Source organism: Enhydra lutris, unplaced genomic scaffold (genome assembly GCF_002288905.1).
Source record: "Enhydra lutris kenyoni isolate GAN:26980312 unplaced genomic scaffold, ASM228890v2 scaffoldscaffold9, whole genome shotgun sequence".
In the NCBI taxonomy this organism is placed as follows: Eukaryota; Metazoa; Chordata; class Mammalia; order Carnivora; family Mustelidae; genus Enhydra; species Enhydra lutris.
This window is the reverse complement of record NW_019154093.1, coordinates 59,798,242-59,816,924: the sequence shown is the minus strand read 5'-3', so window position 1 is coordinate 59,816,924 and position 18,683 is coordinate 59,798,242. Positions and strand designations below refer to the sequence as shown.

At 46.6% G+C, this 18,683-nt stretch overlaps 1 protein-coding gene across 1 annotated transcript in view; it reads left to right on the top strand.

Annotated features, from left to right (window-relative positions):
- Positions 1-4,369: 4,369 nt before the first annotated feature.
- Positions 4,370-18,683, top strand: part of LOC111143032 (breast cancer anti-estrogen resistance 3) — a 109,593-nt gene continuing 95,279 nt past the window's right edge. Inside the window, exons 1-2 of the mRNA XM_022496453.1 lie at positions 4,370-4,443; positions 12,017-12,347. Of these exons, the coding sequence (XP_022352161.1) occupies positions 12,031-12,347 (317 nt within the window). The 5' untranslated portion in view covers positions 4,370-4,443; positions 12,017-12,030. The remainder of the gene's footprint in view (positions 4,444-12,016; positions 12,348-18,683) is intronic.

Below are 18,683 nucleotides of genomic sequence, written 5' to 3'. Positions count from 1 at the left end.
ATGCCAAAAGGGAAAACTAAATGACCACTGAAAAGATGAGCAGCCTCGCTTATTATAAGAGAAATGGAAATTAAAACAGCAGTGAAATTCACATCTTATCAGGTTGACAAAAATTCAAAAGTTTAATAAGACCTTTTGCCCATCATAAGGGGAAAATCTTATATTGCTGGGAGGTATAAATTGGTACAGTCCCAATGGAAGGCAATTTGGATCGCTTAATAGAAATTGCAAAAGCATATACCCTTCAACTGGGGAATTTTACCTCTGGAAATTTACCTTACGTTTATGCTTGGACATACCAATAGCATATATACAAGGTTATTCATTGCAGTATTGTTTGTAATAGGAAAGGATTGGAAACAACTTAAATGTCCATGGGTAGGGCACTGACTGAATGAATTACAGCACATCTCTTCAAAGCAGTACAATGCACTACTATGAGAAAATCTCTGAGGCATGCTGCTAAGTGGAAAAAAAAAAAAGCAAAGTGTAGAACAGTGGGTATAGTATGTTGCTTCCTGTGGTAGGAGTTGGGGATAACATACACACACTTAGAGAAGCTCTGCTAGGAATACATGATATTAATAGCAGTTTTGCCTGTGGTGGGAGGGGGACTGGGCAGTTGGGAGAAAGTGTTGAGAAGGGGACTTTTCACAGTATACCACTATATTTCTCGATATTACCTAATCAGAAAATTATGGTTGATCCTTGAACAATAGAGGGTTTAGGGCACTGACTTCAGTGCTGTTGAAAATTTGTGTATGGTTTTTGACTTTCCAAAAATTTAGCTACTAATAATCTGTGGTTGACCAGAAGCCTTACCTTACATAGACAGTCAACACATATTTTGCATGTTGCATGTATTATATAGTGCACTGTTACAATAAAGCAAGCCAAAGGAAAAAAAATGTTATTGAAAAAAATCCCAAAGAAGAGAAAATACACTTACAGTACTCTCTTCCTGTATTTATCCAAAAAAAATCCTCTTATAAGTAGACCTGTGCAGTTCAAACCCATGTTGCTCAGGGTTCAACTATATATTAAAAAATGCTATTACCCATCCATTAATGTATTGAGCACCTACTATGAGCCAGGCACTGGGGGTACAAGTGTGAAAGTAGTTGTGTGGTGAAAAGACCACTGAACTTAAAACACCTGATTTAAATTGTGACTCTGCCTCTCACTAGCTATGGATCCTGGCACATAGTAGGCATGCAAAAATATCTGTTGAACGAATTTATGGTTGACATTACTTAACCTTTCTGAGTCTATTTCCTCCCATATAAATGGGGCTAAAGATGGTTCCTGTCCCCCAGGGGTGTTATGAAGACATAGAATGTGTCATGAAGTAGAGTATAGTTAATGATAACAACTATATGCCAGGCACTTTCACATTTATTATTTCCTTGACTTCTCACATGCATTCACTCACTCACTCATGAGGAAATGGAGGGACTGAGAGGAACAGTGACTTGTCCAAGGCCTCTCGACATGTGAGTCGTCTAGTCTTTCTTTATTGCTATCTCCCTATCATATGTCACAAAGTAGAAACTTTATATATCGTAGGTGCTTAGGCAGTTCTGAAAATCAAGAAAATCCGACATGTTTTATCACTGTTTTTAATGACACTTCGGAGCAGGAGAAAGTAAGTGTATTTCTGATAATTCAGTTTAGATATATACCGGTTGGTCTGACATTCACTGCACTAAACATTTCAGGAAAATTCACCCAAAAAAACCTTTTTAAAATAAATATATAAAATAATAATATATATTATATATAATATAATAATAAAAATAAATAATAAAATCATCTCATGAAAATTGAAACTTACCCACAAAACACCTGTGAGGAAAATGTAGAAACTCATTCTTAAGGATGCTGTACTTAGAATCTTACAGACTTGCCAATAATTCTTTCTCAAAGGGATGAAAATGACATAACATATATCCAACATAGGGGTGCCTGGGTGGCTCAGTCTGTTAAGCTTCCGATTCTTGATTTTAGCTCAGGTCATGATCTCAGGGTGGTGAGATTGGGCCCCAGGCTTGTGCTGTGTCTGGAGACTGCTTGAGATTTTCTCTCCTCCCTTTGCCCCTCACACTCCCCCAAATACCCAGTGTGGCACTATTTTCAAAACATTTTTACTGGAGTAGAACATGCAAGAAGAGCAGTGCACAAACCAATTTTTATAAAATGAAGGACAGTTAATTTTTATAAAATGGACACATCTATAAACCAGCACCTGACTCAAGAAATAGAGTATTATTACCTGCATCTGGAACCTCCCCTGGGCTCCCTTTCCATCACTACCCAACCCAACCCTCAAGATAATCCACTCAAGATAACCACTATCCCTCAAGATAACCCAATCCTCAAGATAACCACTATCTTTACCTTTAAGATCATAGATCTGTTTTGACTGTTTTTGGAATTCATGTAAATGGAAGTATATAGTATGTATGCATTTGTGTTCAGCTTCTTTCACTCAACATCTTATTTGTGAGGGTATGATCTTGTTGAGTATAGAGGTAGTTGTTATTACTGTATACTATTGCCCAGAGCTTATATCTCTCTCGCTGGTGGACACTTGGGTGGTTTCTTTTCTTTTCTTTAAAGATATTATTTATTTATTTGACAGACAGAGATCACAGGTAGGCAGAGAGAGAGGAAGGGAAGCAGACTCCCCGCTGAGCGGAGAGCCCAACGCAGGGCTCGATCCCAGGATCCTGGGATCAGGCCCCAGGCGGAAGACAGAGGCTTCAACCCACTGAGCCACCCAGGCGCCCCCGGGTGGTTTCTTTGCTATAAACATTTCTGAACATGTCTTTTGGTGAATGTGTACATAAATCTCTGTTGAGTAGACAACAAACCTAGGGATGGAATTGCTGGGTCACAGGCTACATGCTAATTTCACCAAACAGGTCTGTAAAGTGTTGTTCAAAGTTCTCTAATTTTATCCATTCTGGTGGGTGTAAAGTGAGAGATTGCATCTTCAGTTTTCATTCTGGGATGATTAGTAATTGAGAAACTTTCCATATGTTTATTGTTTTGTTTCAAGAAATGCCTGTTTATCCCCTTTTGAGAAATGCTGTTCAAATATTCTACCTATTTTCAGTCAGATATTCTGCCCTTTTCTTGCTGGTCTATAAGCATTCTTCATAGATTCTGTATACAAGTCCTTTATTGGATACATGTGTTGCAGTGATCTTTTCTCCCTTTGTGGCTTCACTTTTCACTAATGGTGTCTTCTGAGGAACAGGAGTTCTTAATTTTAATGCTGTCCAATGATCAGTTTTTTCCTTTATAATTGGTACTGTGTGTTTAAGGAATCTTTGCCTACCTCAAGTTCATGCAGGTCTTTCTTTTCTTTTTTTCTTTGGATAGTTTTATTATCTTTCACATTTAGATTTAAAATCCATCTGGAATTGTTTTTTTTTGACATGGTGTGAGGCGGGGCGGGGTCAAGATTCTTCCTTTTCCTGCATGTAGGTATTCAGTTGATCCAGCATTATTTACTGAAAAGACACGCCATCTTTTCTCAGTGCATCGCAGTAGCATCCTTGACATAAACCGTGACCATTTAATGTAGATCAGCTTCTGGACTCTCTATTCTATTGGTCAGTTTGTCTACCCTTGATGCCGGTTACTATGTCTGTAGCTTTAGAAAGGGTCTTGATTGATATCTGATAGTGTAAGACCTCCAGTTGGCTCTACTTTTTCATCCCACTAAGCCTACCTAGTACTGAAACGCCAATTCCACTTCCCACTTTGCTTTCAATTTGTCCAGGTGGGTATGATTGATTTGCCTGTTCCAGGATTTGGTTATTTGTGGTTACCTGGATCGTTGCCTCATCAAAGCCCTTTAAACTGTAAGCAAGCCAGGTGTCTGCAGACAGCAAAGCCGACCAGCGGGATAATTAACGCGGGGAAGGAGGAGGACTGGAATAGGGAGTATCGTCCCTCCAGAGGGGTACAGCGAGGAAGCGGTCAATCCTCACTTCAAGACTTTTTGGGGGGAGCGGATACGAGGGGAACCAAACTCTCGAACCCGGCAGAGGAGGGCAAGGCGAGGTCACGGCATGTAAATGTCTCGGGGTTCCGCGAGGGCGCGCGAATCGGCTCGCCGGGGTGGGGCCGCGGCGCCGCAAATCACCAGTTGAGGGCTGGAGCGCGCGCCGCGGGCTCAGAGCCGCGCCTGCAGCTGCCGGGGCCGGGGCGGGAGCCGGAGCCGGAGCCCGAGCCGGAGCCGGAGCCGCCGGAGCCGCCGGAGCCGCTGGAGCCGTCGGGCGCACGGGAGATCCGCGCGCGGGTTTTTCTGCGGGCACGCCCCGCCGACCATGAGCGGCCCGCGCCCTGGGAGCAGCCGCGGCTGGGGGGCCGCCGAGGGGCGCCTCTGAGCCCCTAGCCGGAGAGCCCCGGCACCGAGCGCCGCGCGGGGAGGTGAGTGTCGGCCGCGCGCTCCGCGGGGGTGCTGCTAGTCCCAGGGCGCCTTGGTCTCCCCCTCCTCTGGGAGGACGGGCTGGGAAGTTTGTTGGAGAAAGTTAGGATAGGGGGAAAGTTGAGCCGGCGCTCCCCCTGCCCCCAGCAGAGTTGGCGTTTGGGGTTGGGAGTGGCTGAAGTGCGGACCCGGCTTGTGCCCTCGGGGCCCTCGAAATTGGCCGGTATTCCCCAGACGTGGCCCGCGGCGGGAGCCGCTCAGCGCCGTGCCGTGAGCATCTCTGCTCTTTGCTCTCGAGCGGCATCTTCCCGGCCACTGGTCTCCCCCGACCCCCACCCTGTCCCCCGCCGGTCGGCTCTGCTCGGCCGGCCGCCCTTGCTTGGCTCGTCCGGTCCCCTCTTCGAGGGGATCGGGGGGGCGCGGGGGCCTAGGGGCTCCGCTGGAAGCCCTGGGCTTGGAGGAGGCGAGTTTCTCCCCTAATCTCTCCGAGAGTTTGCAAAGAAAGCGAAGGAGCCTGCCCAGTAACTGTTGACAACATCCCCCTCCCTCTCTCTTTGTTGAGAAAGAATGAATAGTTGGTTGTGTCGCTCCCTTTGCGTCGGAGAGGGGAGGGAAGGGGAGGTGTAGGGAGGGACGGTGGACGCGACTGGAAGAGGTTCGGATCTCAGCCCCTCTTTCCCTAGCGGCAGCGGCTGCCACTACTTTAAAAGTTGGATCAGGTGTAGACACTTGTCTGGGAGCGGTCGAGTGGTCTCCGAAGCAGCTGGCAAGGCGAAGTGTTCCGTGGGCAACACGGTGGGTCGTGGCTGGGGTGGAAAACTGGTTTTGGCATTAACTCGCTTGAGGAAGAGTGCACCGAAGGGGCAAGAGCGTTTGTCTAGCCTCGCGTGTGCTTTCCCCCAGAGCCATTGGCTAGGATAGAAAGTGGAGCCAGGCGTTCAGAGATTTCTTTTAAACCTTGAAACTTATCTCCCAAGGCTGCACAGATCTGTCCAAGGAAAATACATTGGCGGAGGGAAGGTCAGTTTGGGAGCGGATGATCTTCCTGCACGTTGCCAAGGACGGAGGCTGGAGGAAGGGGAGGCCTTGGTGCTGAGAGAGGGGGTTCAACAGAGCATCCGCGCAGGGGCTGCCCAGTTAATAGTGGCGAAGCCACAAGTCAAGCTGTTGTGTGGGGGTGTGCAGGGGAGTGTATGGAATATAATGTGAAAGGCGTTCCATGCGGGGGCTCTCTTACCTCCAGCTTTCTCTAAACCTGCTGAGAAGCCTGGCATTTCCAGATGACTAACCAAGATCTCAATCTCCTGTTCATATAGAAAGGACTGCTTGTCAAATGAAGGCTAAGCTTAAGAACTTTATCATGTAAATTCTGTGTTGTGTTGCTTGAAATACAATCCATGGAAGAATTATTCATACCTCAGTCATTTGGCTAGACTTCATAAATTTACTTCGAAAATAGGGATACTCTTCATTTCTAAACTGAAGAAAAACATTCTAAGTGCCTAAGCCAATTTTTTAATCTTCTCTTCCTGTTTGACTCTGCAGAGAAATTACAAAACTCCATATCCAAATGAGAAATTCTCTGTTGGGGTCATAATTGGGCAGCTGACCCAGTTACATTTCCAGAGTTTCAAATTGGACAAAGTTGTTAACTCCCCCATCAGGTGACTATCTATAAGTTTAACTTGAAAAATAGCTCATTTTAGAAATAAACTGGAAAAATCCAAACAAGCAGGCTGCCTGTCTCTGCCTTGACTAGCATGTGCTCTTCAGTTTGTTCGGGACATCTCTGCAAAGCAAGCGAGTTGGACTGCTGGTCAGGAGCACTTCAGAGACAGACGGTGAGCAGGATCAGGAAGGCAGCACAGAGGGTGGGAGTTGCTCAGGCTCACTCTTGTCCCTGTTGAGATTTCAGCTCTTTGGACATTCACAGAGGTCTCATATGTTCATATCAAGATGCAGAATCTTTGACCTTTGTATATATTTCAAGGTCTGGCATTAGACTGAATTAGGACACCGTGTCTGTTTACCTGCATAGTGGAGAGAGGTGACGTCAGGTGGCCAAAGTCTCACCTGGGTTTTCTTTTAATAAGACTGCCTGTAGGCTCTCTCCATGGGCCTGTGTGTGTGTCTGTGTCCTACTTGGTTTGGTGTTTATGTCTATGGCTCTGAGTTAAAACATTTACTCCCCATCCTTCCTGGCTGCGGTGTTTCCCCAGAAGCAGTGACTTCTTTTGTGAACTCTCTTTGTAATAGGGATACCACGCTGAGCAAGACAGACCTGGTCCCTGACCTGCTGGGAGGAGACCGGCTATTTATTGAGTTCTTGCCACATGTCAAGGGCTTTCTGTACACTATTGCATTTACTTTTCAGAGCAGTTCCACAAAAGAGCTATTTTTAACCCATTTTTACAAATGGGAAGCTGTCAGAGAGGTTGAGTAACTTGTTCCAGGCCACACAGCTAGTAAGTAAATGACAGAGTAGGGATTTGGCCCTGTGAATGTCTGTCTTCAAAGCCTAGGTTCTGAGTAATACTGTGTTTGATTAAAAAAAAAGAAAGAAATCACAAAGTACATAAGAAGTATGTAATGGCTAGAAACATTGAGACAGAAGCATCACCAAGTAGAGAAAACCTGGGAGCCAGGAAGTGGAGAATTGGGGTTAGTCTTCACCATACTTTTCCAAGCACTATTCCCACCTCAGAGCCTTTGATTTGCCCAGTACCCTTCCTGGAACTCCCTTCCCATCTTCTCTTGACTGGTTCTATGTCTTTTTTCAGGAACCTTTTCAGAGAAGTCCTCCCACACCACCTTAATCTAACTAGCTCTCCATCCCAGCTGGTATGTTCTATCATTTCTTCCTGGTTTGTGTTCTTTAGGACAATGAGGCTGGGATATTACCTGGTATGTTTTCTTGTCTGTTTTGACTGGACACCCCACCTCCCCAATCCTAACTTACACTCCATGAGAGCCAGGACCCTGTCTAGTTTTTTTAAGTCTTCATCCCCGGTACATTGTAAGCCCTCAGACAATATATACTCAGTGAATGAACATTTATTTCCTTTATTTGGGCTTGATTCTCTGAGATCCTACTTATATGTAACACTCTGAGATTCTGCCTGGTGGAGTCAAATGTAGTAAGTGGCTTTGCTCTCAAAATGAAAGGTACTTGGGGTGTCTGGGTGGCCAGTCGGTTAGGTGTCTGCCTTAGGCTCAGGTCATGATCCCAGGGTCCTGGGATGGAGCCCTGGAGCCCCAAGTTGGGCTCCCTGCTCCTCGGGAAGTCTGCTTCTCTCTCTCCCTCTCCCTCCCCCTCCTTGTCTTCTCTCTCTCAAATAAATAAATGTTAAAAAATTGAAAGATACTTACCTTGAACCTAGATCCCAACTACATACCATGTACTTCCTTCCCTTGGATTTGCCCTAGGTTTCTAGAGTCTGGAAAAAATAAAAGTGAATAAGGGTCAAGTAGGAAATACAGGGAGTACCCTGTAGTAAGGTTGTAAATGTGTTCCTTCCACCTATAGTTCTCCCTTCTGCCCTCCGTCCCACTTTTAGTTATATTTTTGGAAGTTGTGTCTCTGGTCTGGGCCCACCTCCCCCACTCTTAGGCTGATTCAAGCTTGACATAGGGCCCAGGGCTGAGCCAGTGTTTCCAAGTGACTACACACAGGGCAAGCCTATGTTTTAATGGGGGAAGAGTCCCAATTTAGAGATAGTGGGTTGTAGAGGGGAGCCTGGCTTACATATTTCAAATTTGTCTGCAGCTAAGAATTCTCTGGAGGTTTCAGCTTGGATAATCTCCCTCTGATTATTAAACTCTGCTTTACATTATTCAGCTCAGCATCCCATCCTCAGCAAAGCCTTCTCTGGCCACTGGCTGAGTCTAAAGCCTGGTCCCCACTCTGTGCTCCCATAGCTCTGAGACTCACCAGCTTGTGTGGCCGGGACTTGCTGTCTGCTTCCACCACAGAGTAGTAACCTCGTGAGTACTGTTGTTGACATTGTCCCCAATACCAGTCACAGTGCCCACCATGGAGGAGGCCCTGCACCCTGTGTGTGGTGACGAGAAGAATGAATTGATGCTTCTCTTGAGGGACCCCTCCTCATTGCCATTCTATTCTGTTCCTTGGGTAGCCCAGCCCGAGTGTGAGTCGCTCTTTACCAAAGAGATTTGCTTATCTAGTGGGCCTCAACCCCGACTCCACTTTGGACAATACTGGTTGCTTTCAAAAGATTGATGCCACGGTCACACTCACCGAGGTTCTGATGTCATCGGTCGGTCTGGGTCACAGCTTGAGTGCCAGGATTTTATTTTGATATTTTTTAAAGATTTTATTTACTAAGAGGGGTTGGGGAGCAGAGGGAGAGAGACAAGCAGACTCCACACTGAGCATAGAGCCAGATGTGGGGCTTGATCCCACAACCCTGAGACTGCGACCTGAGCAGAAATCAAGAGTCAGATGCTGAACTGACTGAGCCACCCAGCACCCTGGATGTCAGGATTTTAAAAGCTTCCCAAAGATTCTTATGTGCAGCCAGCTGGAGGACCGCCCCCGCCCCCTGCTCCACACCCCAGCTTCAGGTTTTCAAAACTCAGTCCTTGCTTTAGGCCCTATAGGCTCGAAGCAGCCATGGTGAGAGAGCAGGGATATAATTCATGGATATTGTATGGTTCCTGACAGTTTAAGAGGTACTTTCACATCTGTTATCACAGTTGATAATAACAAGCTAAGGGATCTGCTCTCTGGTTTAAATATTCCCTTTATGTTGATGATTTTTAAAAATCCACATCCTGTTCTGGCTCCTAAGCGAACATACCAGTATCTCACCTCCTAAGACTGAATTGCGCCATTGGTTCCTCACACTCCCCAGCTCAGCGGCCAGCCCGTTAGCCTCCCTCCCGCAGGAGGCCTCTTCTTACCCACTCTGCACATTACAGCATCGTACTGTCCTCCCGTGGCTGTGGCTTCGAGCTCCTCATTCTTCCCTCTGTCCCTCCTTTGCTTGGCCACTGCCCGAGGTCAGGGTTCTAAATCCTTACTCACTGGCTTGTGGGCAACAGCTTGACGGGCCTGCCTGTCTCCCTTCTTTCCTTTCCAGAAGTCCCAGAGTTACCCACTTGGGCACAGACCGGCTTCTTTCCCTCCCTTCCAGATCTTCTCTAGCACCTAACCTTGGAGGCACCTCCTTGCCTCTAGCATCCTCTCGGAAGGCTTTTCCATACAATTCTTGACCTTTCAGAATCCCTCCACAATGTCTCATCTCCAGCATCGCCCTGTTTGAGATCCTTCTCAAGTCAATTTGTTGAGATTAATTGTTCTTCCCTCCAGCATATGAAGGGTCCCTGGTGATTCTGAGTTCCTGGTCAGGGATTGGGGCTGATACATCATTGATTCTCTAAGTATCTTATATGCAAGAAGTATTTCAGTGTTTTTTGAATTGAAAGTAGGAAGGGCACGTGTTAACCCTCAATGCAGAGAGTAAACTGAAGTATGGGAAGCTTGCTGAAGGGCATTCTGGAGCACTTTAGCCCTGTTTTGAAATCGAGATCTTGGATAAGCAGAGAAGAAACCTGTGGCCAGAGACATTGGAGCCAGGGCAACCTTTACCCATCGTAAGAACCAGAGAGAGTTGTTCAACTATCTCTCTGCATAGAAAGAGGTTCTGTGGGCTGCTCTGGGACTCCCCAGCAGGCTCTTTGGAATGATCTAGGTCTCCCTCTGAAGAGGGTGCTGACAGCTTGGACAGGCAAGCATTCACAACTGTGGGGGGTGGGGTGTGTGTGTGTGTGTGTGTGTATAGGGTAAGGGAATCCTGGTAGGCTTATGTCACTAGTGGTTAGGCGGGGAGGGCTAGGGAGCTTGGATTTCTTTTTAAATAATGATGACTAACATTGAGTAAGTTCTGACCTTGTGCCAGGTGCTGGCCAGAACCGGGAGCGGCCCACACGGGGACTCACAGTCCTATTGTTCTGCACCCGCCGTGAGCCAGGCCTTCTGTGTGGTCACAGTTTGGCGTGGAGCAGACAGGCCCCAGAATGACCAGGTCTGGGGAAGAAGGAGGACAGTGTTAGGATCATACACCTCGTAGGAAGGCTTTCCTTCTGTCCAGCCCTTGGCACTTGTGTGTTTCTGTCTGTCGCAGGAGAAGCAAGGGATTGTGGATGTTTTGTTGTTGGTCATTCCCCTTGTGCTACCTTCGTCCCGGTTCTGCGTGCTACACCGTGAGCTTCTGCAGCAGTGCGCTTGCTTGTCTTCAGGCCACATCCCAAGGCCCCAGTTCCTCTGTGGAATGGACTCTGCAGGGGTATTATTCAGTAATGATTTTCACTCCAAGCTGTCCCTTTGCAGTGGAGAGGGATGGCCTGTGAGGAATGGGGCCTGAAGGGCTTTAGGACAGACTACAGAGCAAAGGAAATGTTTTGCTCCCCAGTATCAGGGAGGCCAGTGCATCAGGCAGACTGAGTTAGGCTGCTGTGTTGTCCAGACCAGTCTGGTTCCCTGGCGGGTGGGATGGATTCTGGATCCTTAATGTCGCCAGGGACTAGTTCTAATTTTTATTCAGGCATGGGTTTCTTTTCCTATAATATTGGCCTTAAAAATGACTGGTCTAATTTGGCTGAGGCCAAAACCATAGTTTGTTTTTGGAGAGGGGAGGTGGGCGTATGCTGCCTCTTGCTCAGGGCAAACATTTCTGCTAGTGATCGTAGCTGGGCATAATTGTTGGGTCTGCTTTTGCATATAGCCTAGTACACGTTTTCTTTTTCTTTCCGTACTCTTCCCCCTTTCCCCCCTTTTGTCTTATTTCTCTTCCTTCCCGCTCTTCCCTGACTACAACATGCTTGCTGTTTAACCCTGCTAGTGGCAGGCGTGTTTCCGACCCCTCTGGGGGACAATGTACCCTCACCCCAGGAGCTTTCCTCTGCAACTGAGCCCACTCATGTAGGGAGGAGTGACCCACCTCCTCACCCCTGACCCTGGTCCGTCTTCGTTAATTAGAGCACATTGATTTATTTGTAAGTACCAAGTCTCTGCTAGAAAAAATTCTGCCCGGTTACCCTGGGTAGCACAACTGAGGGGCCAGTCGGCACTGAAGTCCTAGCAGCTGAGGAATTCCAGTAATCTCCACCTGTTCTTATCATGTACAGGGTGGTGGAAAGACAGGGGCTAATTATCTAACATTTATAATGTGTTCTCTAATGCACTTACCTCGAAACCTTGAGTACTTCCTCAAGAGTCCTTTTTGTTAGTCATGCTTTTCCATCAGCTTCGGTCATCTGAAATAATAAAATGGCTCATGTGCCCCCAGAGTCTCTGAAACACGTTTGCCCTTTTCCATCAGTGGATCTGCTGCCAACCCAGGAGAATTCCTCTGTAGGATCAAAAAAGGGACATGGTTAAACTTCCCATTTGTATTACATTTCACTGGTGATGCCATGCACTGTTTGTCCTGTTAATGCTCCACGAACCTGTTCTTTTGTTCTACGGTACGTCTCCATTTCTATTTGTGAGTAGGAAGTCCGTTCTTGTGATGGCCTGAGATTCATGTCTTTGCTCTTTTCTCTTCCCCTTAGAGGAGCTGAGAATTATGGCTGCGGGAAAATTTGTGAGCCTTCCCAGAAACATGCCAGTGAATCACCAGTTCCCTTTGGCCTCGTCCATGGACCTTCTGAGCAGCAAGTCCCCTCCAGCTGAGCATCCCGCAGATGCCTATCAGGACGTGTCTATACATGGCACCCTCCCACGGAAGAAAAAAGGCCCTCCTCCCATCAGGTCCTGTGATAACTTCAGTCACCTAGGGACCTTGCCCCATTCCAAGTCCCCACGGCAGAACTCTCCTCTGACCCCGGCCATCATCCAGGAGCACCCCCTGCAAGACTGGAAAGGCGAAACCTTCACCTTTAGGTAACTTCTTCATTTATTTACTTTTTTTTTTCAGAGAGAGAACCTGGGGGAAGCGGATGGGGTGGGTGCAGAGGGAGAGAGAGAATCCCAAGCAGGCTTCACACCCAGCATGGGGTCCAGTGCGGGGCTTGATCTTACAACCCTGACATCATGACCTGAGCTGATCAAGAGTCAGACGCTTAATGGACTGAGCTACTCAGGCGCCCCTTCAGGTAACTTCTTTAATGCCACAAGTGAAAATGACTTGGCTTAAAGGGCTTTTTTTTAAAAAGCCTTTCTGTTAGGGAATAGGTCAGCTGTACAGAGTAGAGCAAATAGTTTACCTCCCAAAGGCCCACTACCCTCCAGCTACTCTGGGCTTGGGCCTGGGCCAGCCCCACGTTGTCTGTACTCCCGCCCACTTGCCTTCCTCTGCGATTATTTTGAAGTCAATTTCAGCCCCTGTTTTATCTGTAAATATTTTGGTATGTGTCTTTCAAAGATAAGTACTCTTATTTTTTAAAAAACATAGCATAAAAAACTATAACACCTAAAAACTTTAACTGTTTCTTAGTATCTCGTATTTGAGAGTATTTTTACAGCTGACTTCCTATATATTGCTAAGTCCCTCAAAAGGAAGCACAGGTATATTTTTTTATTATCATGATATCATATTCTGAGCTGTGTCCATCTGATTCTATAGAGATGCCAAGATGGCTGTAAATTAGGACCCACATCTCCAACATGCTGAAGTAAAATTTGGTCTGGCTCCATCATGGGGTTGGCTTTTGAATACTTTACAACAAGGATTGATTTCTCCTACCCACTAGGGATCTGGGTAAATAAGCCTTACGGTTATAAAAGCTTCTTGTCCAGGGTTTGTATTGGGCCTGGCTGTGATTAGTTTCTGCTTGTTAGAGCTGGTTTAGAAACTGCCTTCCTTTTCCTGCCGGGGAAGATCAGCAGTCTGTGATGTTATCGGGCAGAGAAGGGGCTGGTTCTTTCTGTTTTATCTCCTGGTGTCTTTTTGTCCGACCCTGCAGCAAAGAAAGCCACTTTGATCCTAGCTCGCATCTTTGTTCAATATCTATATATTGAGCATCTGTGTCAGAGTACATTGATTTTTTTTAAGCACTAGTGCTTCACCAGGAAAGTTCTGCCCAGTCCCTCTTAGTAGCTGAACCCAAGGGCTGGTCTGACCTTAAAGATGTTCTGGCAACCAAATTTTTCCAGCAGTCTGCTCTTGCCCTTTGGTGGGGTGAGGAAGGATGTGAACTGACAGGATAGCAATGGGGCATCTGAAATGGTGTCTTCCTGGAGCCACTATTCTAGCGAAGGGCCCAGGTAATACACACGTTAATTGCAGATTATATTAAGTGCTATGAAGCACTTTCCTATGAAGGAAATCGCAATAGACTGAAGATTTAGTGGGCCTTTTTCTTTTTTTATAATGCAGACAGGTCTCTGAGGAGATGCTATTTGAGCTAAGACCTGCATAATGAGAGAAGGCAGCTATGGGAAGAACCAGAGGAAGGTTGTTTCAGGCACAGCTAGAGCAGTGCAAAGAGCTGGAGGTGGGAACAAGTCTGGCAAGTTTGAAAAAACTCCAAACGAAGCTGGTGTGGCCTGTGGCTGCTGTGTAGTAAGCTGGGAGGTGGACAGTACAGATGCTGGGAGAGAGCTAGGCAGGTAAGAGGTCAGAATTCGTTTTAGGGGCCTAACTGCAGTTGTATAAGAAGAAAATAATTAGAGGCCAATATATTCTGTAGAAAGTGCTGGAGAGTCCTGAAATGTTTCTGATGTCAGCTCATAAGATTCCCCAGGGTGTCCTGGGCATTATAAAGCCCTGCATCTGCTCTGCAAAATCTAGCCAGGTGACCTCCCAGCTCAGAGAGCTCACAGCCAGCCTGCTGGGGGCCTAGGTCAGTGTGGAGGTGCCCAATTCGGTATTGTTCATATCGAATCACTGGCATGGAATATGCAGAATGGGTGCTGTCATTGCTCCCTCTTGGGAAGGTTAAGAGGCAGCCTAGAAGAAGAGCTTCTTCTGGCCAGCCAAAAACAAGCACTCATACCGGGCTGCACAGGGTAGAGTCAGAGCCAAGTAGTCCCTGACTTCCTGTAGCCACTTTTTATTTATGGAGTTAGCTCTGTTGTGAGCTGCATGTCCCCTGTGTGCCCTAGGGAGGCCATTCATGAACTCACTCCTTGACATACTAAGGCCCTGTCTGGGTGCCAGCTCTCACAAGGGCTCGGGAGCCCCAAGGGGTGGCAATGGAGTCATCCTTTCTATCTTGAGGAAGTCCTTGATCAACACCCAAGGTCCAAGCCGTCAACCCTGCCAGGAGTTCAAAGCTTTTTGATTTGAAAATGACTTGGACAGAGGTCAGATCTCTGTAGAAGATCTTATCAGATGATGGGCCCAAGTCCTGGGTTTGAAGTCCAGGCTGTGGAAGACTTGACAAGCCCTGCTGGCTTACGTGTGTTTATCATTCAGAACTACATTCGTCCAAATTCACAACTTTGTCGCTTAAATTAAAATACCTCATTGTGAAAGGCGAATACAGGAAGTAACAAACACATCTCCTTTAGGGTTACTGCTGAGTGAGCAGGTCACGTCGAAGGATCGTAAAATCCCATTTTGCTCCCTGGTCTTATTAATAGATTTTGTTATTTTTAAATGTTATTTATTTACTTATTTTTTTGAGTAATTTTACTTATTTACTTATTTCTACCCCCAACATGGGGCTCAAACTTAGGACCCTAAAGAGTTTCATGCTTGACCAACCCACGCAATGCACTTTAAAAACTATCTTGAGGGGTGCCTGGGTGGCTCAGTGAGTTAAAGCCTCTGCCTTGGGCTCAGGTCATGATCCCAGGGTCCTGGGATTGAGCCCCGCAGCGGGGGGTGGGAGGGGTGGAGGGTGGGTGGGTGGGGGGGGTCTCAGCTCAGCAGGGAGCCTGCTTCGCCCTCTCTCTCTCTCTGCCTGCCTCTCTGCCTACTTGTGATCTCTGTCAAATAAATAAATAAAAATCTTTATTAAAAATAAATAAATAAATAAATAAATAAATAAATAAATAAAAACTATGTTGAGGTGTTCCTGGTTTTGAGGAGTTCAAAGTACCTTGTATTGTTATTTTTATCCTTTTAAATATTGCTGATATGATTATTAGCTGCCTCAGTTCCTTTTTTGGAACAAGCCACAGGATTAACAAAGCTTGTGCGTGTGTGAAAAGGAAGGGACAGAAAGGTTTGAATGAGAATCTGGGCCCCCAGAGGGGGAGGACTGCCTGAGGTGCCTCAGCAGAGCTGCCCTGAGGGAGAAATAGCATTTCTAGACCTAACTCAGCTCTTACAGCTCAGCTGCAATGAAAACACCAACCACCCACTGCTCACTCACTCACTCCTGGAAGCTGGGAGCTGGTAACTTTTTTTTTTTTTTTTTTTTTTTTAAAGATTTTATTTATTTGAGAGGGAGAGAGTACGAGCCCAGGGAGGGGCCAGGGCAGAGAGAGAGGCAGACCGCCCCACTGAGCAGGGAGCACCACACGGAACTTGATCCCAGGACTCTGGGACCATGACCTGAGCTGAAGGCAGATGCTTAACCCACTGAGCCACCCAGGCACCCCATGCTGGGAGCTTTTAAAGTTAAGAGTTTTAGATCTCTGGCCCCAAGGTGTGAGACTAGTTAGGTCTACTTTTAACAAGATTATTGATTTTTTTTTTTTTTTTTTTGATGGGGGGACTTGAGGTTAACTTTTTTTGGCCTTACTTGTTACTTTTCGTAATGAATTCAAAGGTTAATTTCAGTGACAGTGACTTGCCTGACAGTCACTCGACAGTGACTTGCCTGGACGTCAAGTCTGAAAATCTTCCATTTTGTCCTATTTGCTGTTGGCACAATGATAATGGGGTCATCTGGGAAAGCCCAGACCCACCTTTCTTGTACACCCCACCTACACTCAGAGGGAAACCCACCAGACAACACCTTTTTGCCTTGTAAAATACTCTGATAAATTGCAAGTTTGCTATTTTCCTGACAAATATATTTAGCTCCTTAATCTTTAAAAAGTTACCCTTATTATAATTGCATATTAATTGAATACCTGCCCTGTGGAAGACCCCAGGCAAAACAGGAAATTTCCCCTTTGATCTAAAAATTTGTATTATTAAGCAGTCTTATAAACATGTGTCTTAGCCACAAAAATTACTCTCTCTCACATTTTATAGTTTTAAAATATCCTTAATGATATGTTCATAAATTATCCTGTGAGCCCATCCTCACCCCATGTGAGAGACCTGGCAGATTTCATCATGAGTAGCAGCAGTTTTAGTTCTCATTCACAGTTGAGAAGGTGGTTCAGGAATGTTGAGGCACCTGAGCTCAGACCCTAGTGGGTGACTGAGCAAAGATTAGAACCCGGAGTGCTGTGGCCCCACAGCCTTCTGAAAATGTTGGCCTCGGCTGGGGGCATCTTCTGAGCTATCCTCTTGCATGGAAAGCTTGCAGTCCCCAGAGTCTGAAACCCAGGGCACCTTGAACACCCACCTTGGGGAAATGGAGTCTTAGCCACCAGGAGCCAGGCAGAAGGCAAGCCTGGAAGGGAGAGTTGGTCTCTCCTCATTTGGAGACTGTATCTCTTGGCTTTGTTGTTGTCTTGGCTGCCCTTGGATGTACTTGTGGTTTTGGAAGGTGGCCAAAGTGAGAAGCCAGGGTGCTCTTAAACCTGCTGCTTGATGTCACAGAAGGAGCCTTTGTTGTGCAGGCAGAGTAAGGCTTCCCCAAGAGGTGGGCAGACAGGATTTCCTCTCGACAGGAGCGTTTGTTTGACTGCTATCCCTTTGAGTCACTTATCTTCAAGGGTGAATTTTTATTTGAATCTGGGACCTTCCTTGGGCCGAGAGGGGACTGGTTCCTGTTGTCGAGATGTCTGTGTTGTTGGGATAGCCAAAGGATCGGCTCTGGGAGAGTGGTGCAGGTCCTCTTCCTGTCTTGGGGTACGTGGAGGCATGCATTCCTGGGAACAGCTGCCTGGTGCCTAATCCCTTCGGCCCTGTGTGCTGTGGGAGCATGTGGTGGGACAATGTGATGTTTCATTAGTTTGCATGAGCAGAGCTGACTGACTAGTCACAAGTGTTTTAACTGACAGGACCCAGAAAGTCTGCAGAATGATCCCAAATTAAAATCCGGAATACTTTCCCAGGTGGTAAGTTACCTACCATGTTGCAGTGTCTGCTCTTTTGAGTGGAAGCAAAGTGGAAGGCTTTGGATCTGTGCAGATTCTTCTCAAAACACTGATTGATTGATTGATTGATTGACTGAGTTTTTAAAAGATTTTATTTATTTGCCAGAGAGAGCGAGAGAGAACACAAGCAGGGGGAGCGGCAGGCAGAGAGAGAGGGAGAAGCAGGCTCCCCACTGAGCAAAGGGGCCTAATGCGGGACTCAATTCTGGGACCCTGAGATCATGATGTGAGCTGAAGGCAGAGGCTTAACTGACTGAGCCACCCAGGTGTCCCTCAAAACACTGATTTACATATCTAACTCTGGGCTGTATCAGTGCCCTCACCCCCCAAATTATTTCATTGGTTCCTCTTGAGAACCACCAAGTTCTAGAACTTTCTACTTTCTCTTTAACAAAGCAGGATGTTTCCCCAGACATGCAAATATGTCTTTAGCTTGCAGTTAATCAGAGGGATCTATAATGTAAAGCCCCACATGCAAATACCTGCATTTTAGTTGTATACAAGTGTGTCTGTTCTCTGCAGATTGGAAGCTTTTTGTGCACAGAGGAAATGTTGGGTTCAGAGTTGCAATAGTCTATGTACTGGATTAACAGATTCTGTTTAATAGAAGGCACACTTATTGAGTTAACCGAGTGACAGTCGCTTAATAGCCAAGAATGTCTCCAGGCAAGTTGTAGTCCATTTGTTGAATTTTTATTTTTGAAATTTCAAGTTGTGTTTCTACCCCTTGGTGCTTGAAAGCAGCTGTTGTGGTCGTGCATTCTGAGCATGGGGCACGTTCAGGCCCTGGTGGCCTCCGGTGTGCTGAGCCAGGAGCAGCTGGGTCAGAGGTGAGCTCAGCCCCTGCTGGGCATCTTCCCCTCCCCCACCCCACCCCCAACCACCAGTGCAGTGGGGGTGGTGCAGAGAGCCTGGGGACTGGGAAATGCCTACTGGTCTACCAGCTGCCTGACAGTGGTCTTCAGTTCTCTACTGACAGGGATGATTTGAACCTAAAGGCTGGGATCTGTGCATTCTCAGCTGTTCTGGGGAAAACGGAAAAGTTTTTTTGTTTTGTTTTGTTTTGTTTTTCAGTGAGTGCAAATGTCAACGTAGAAAATGGTCAGAGAA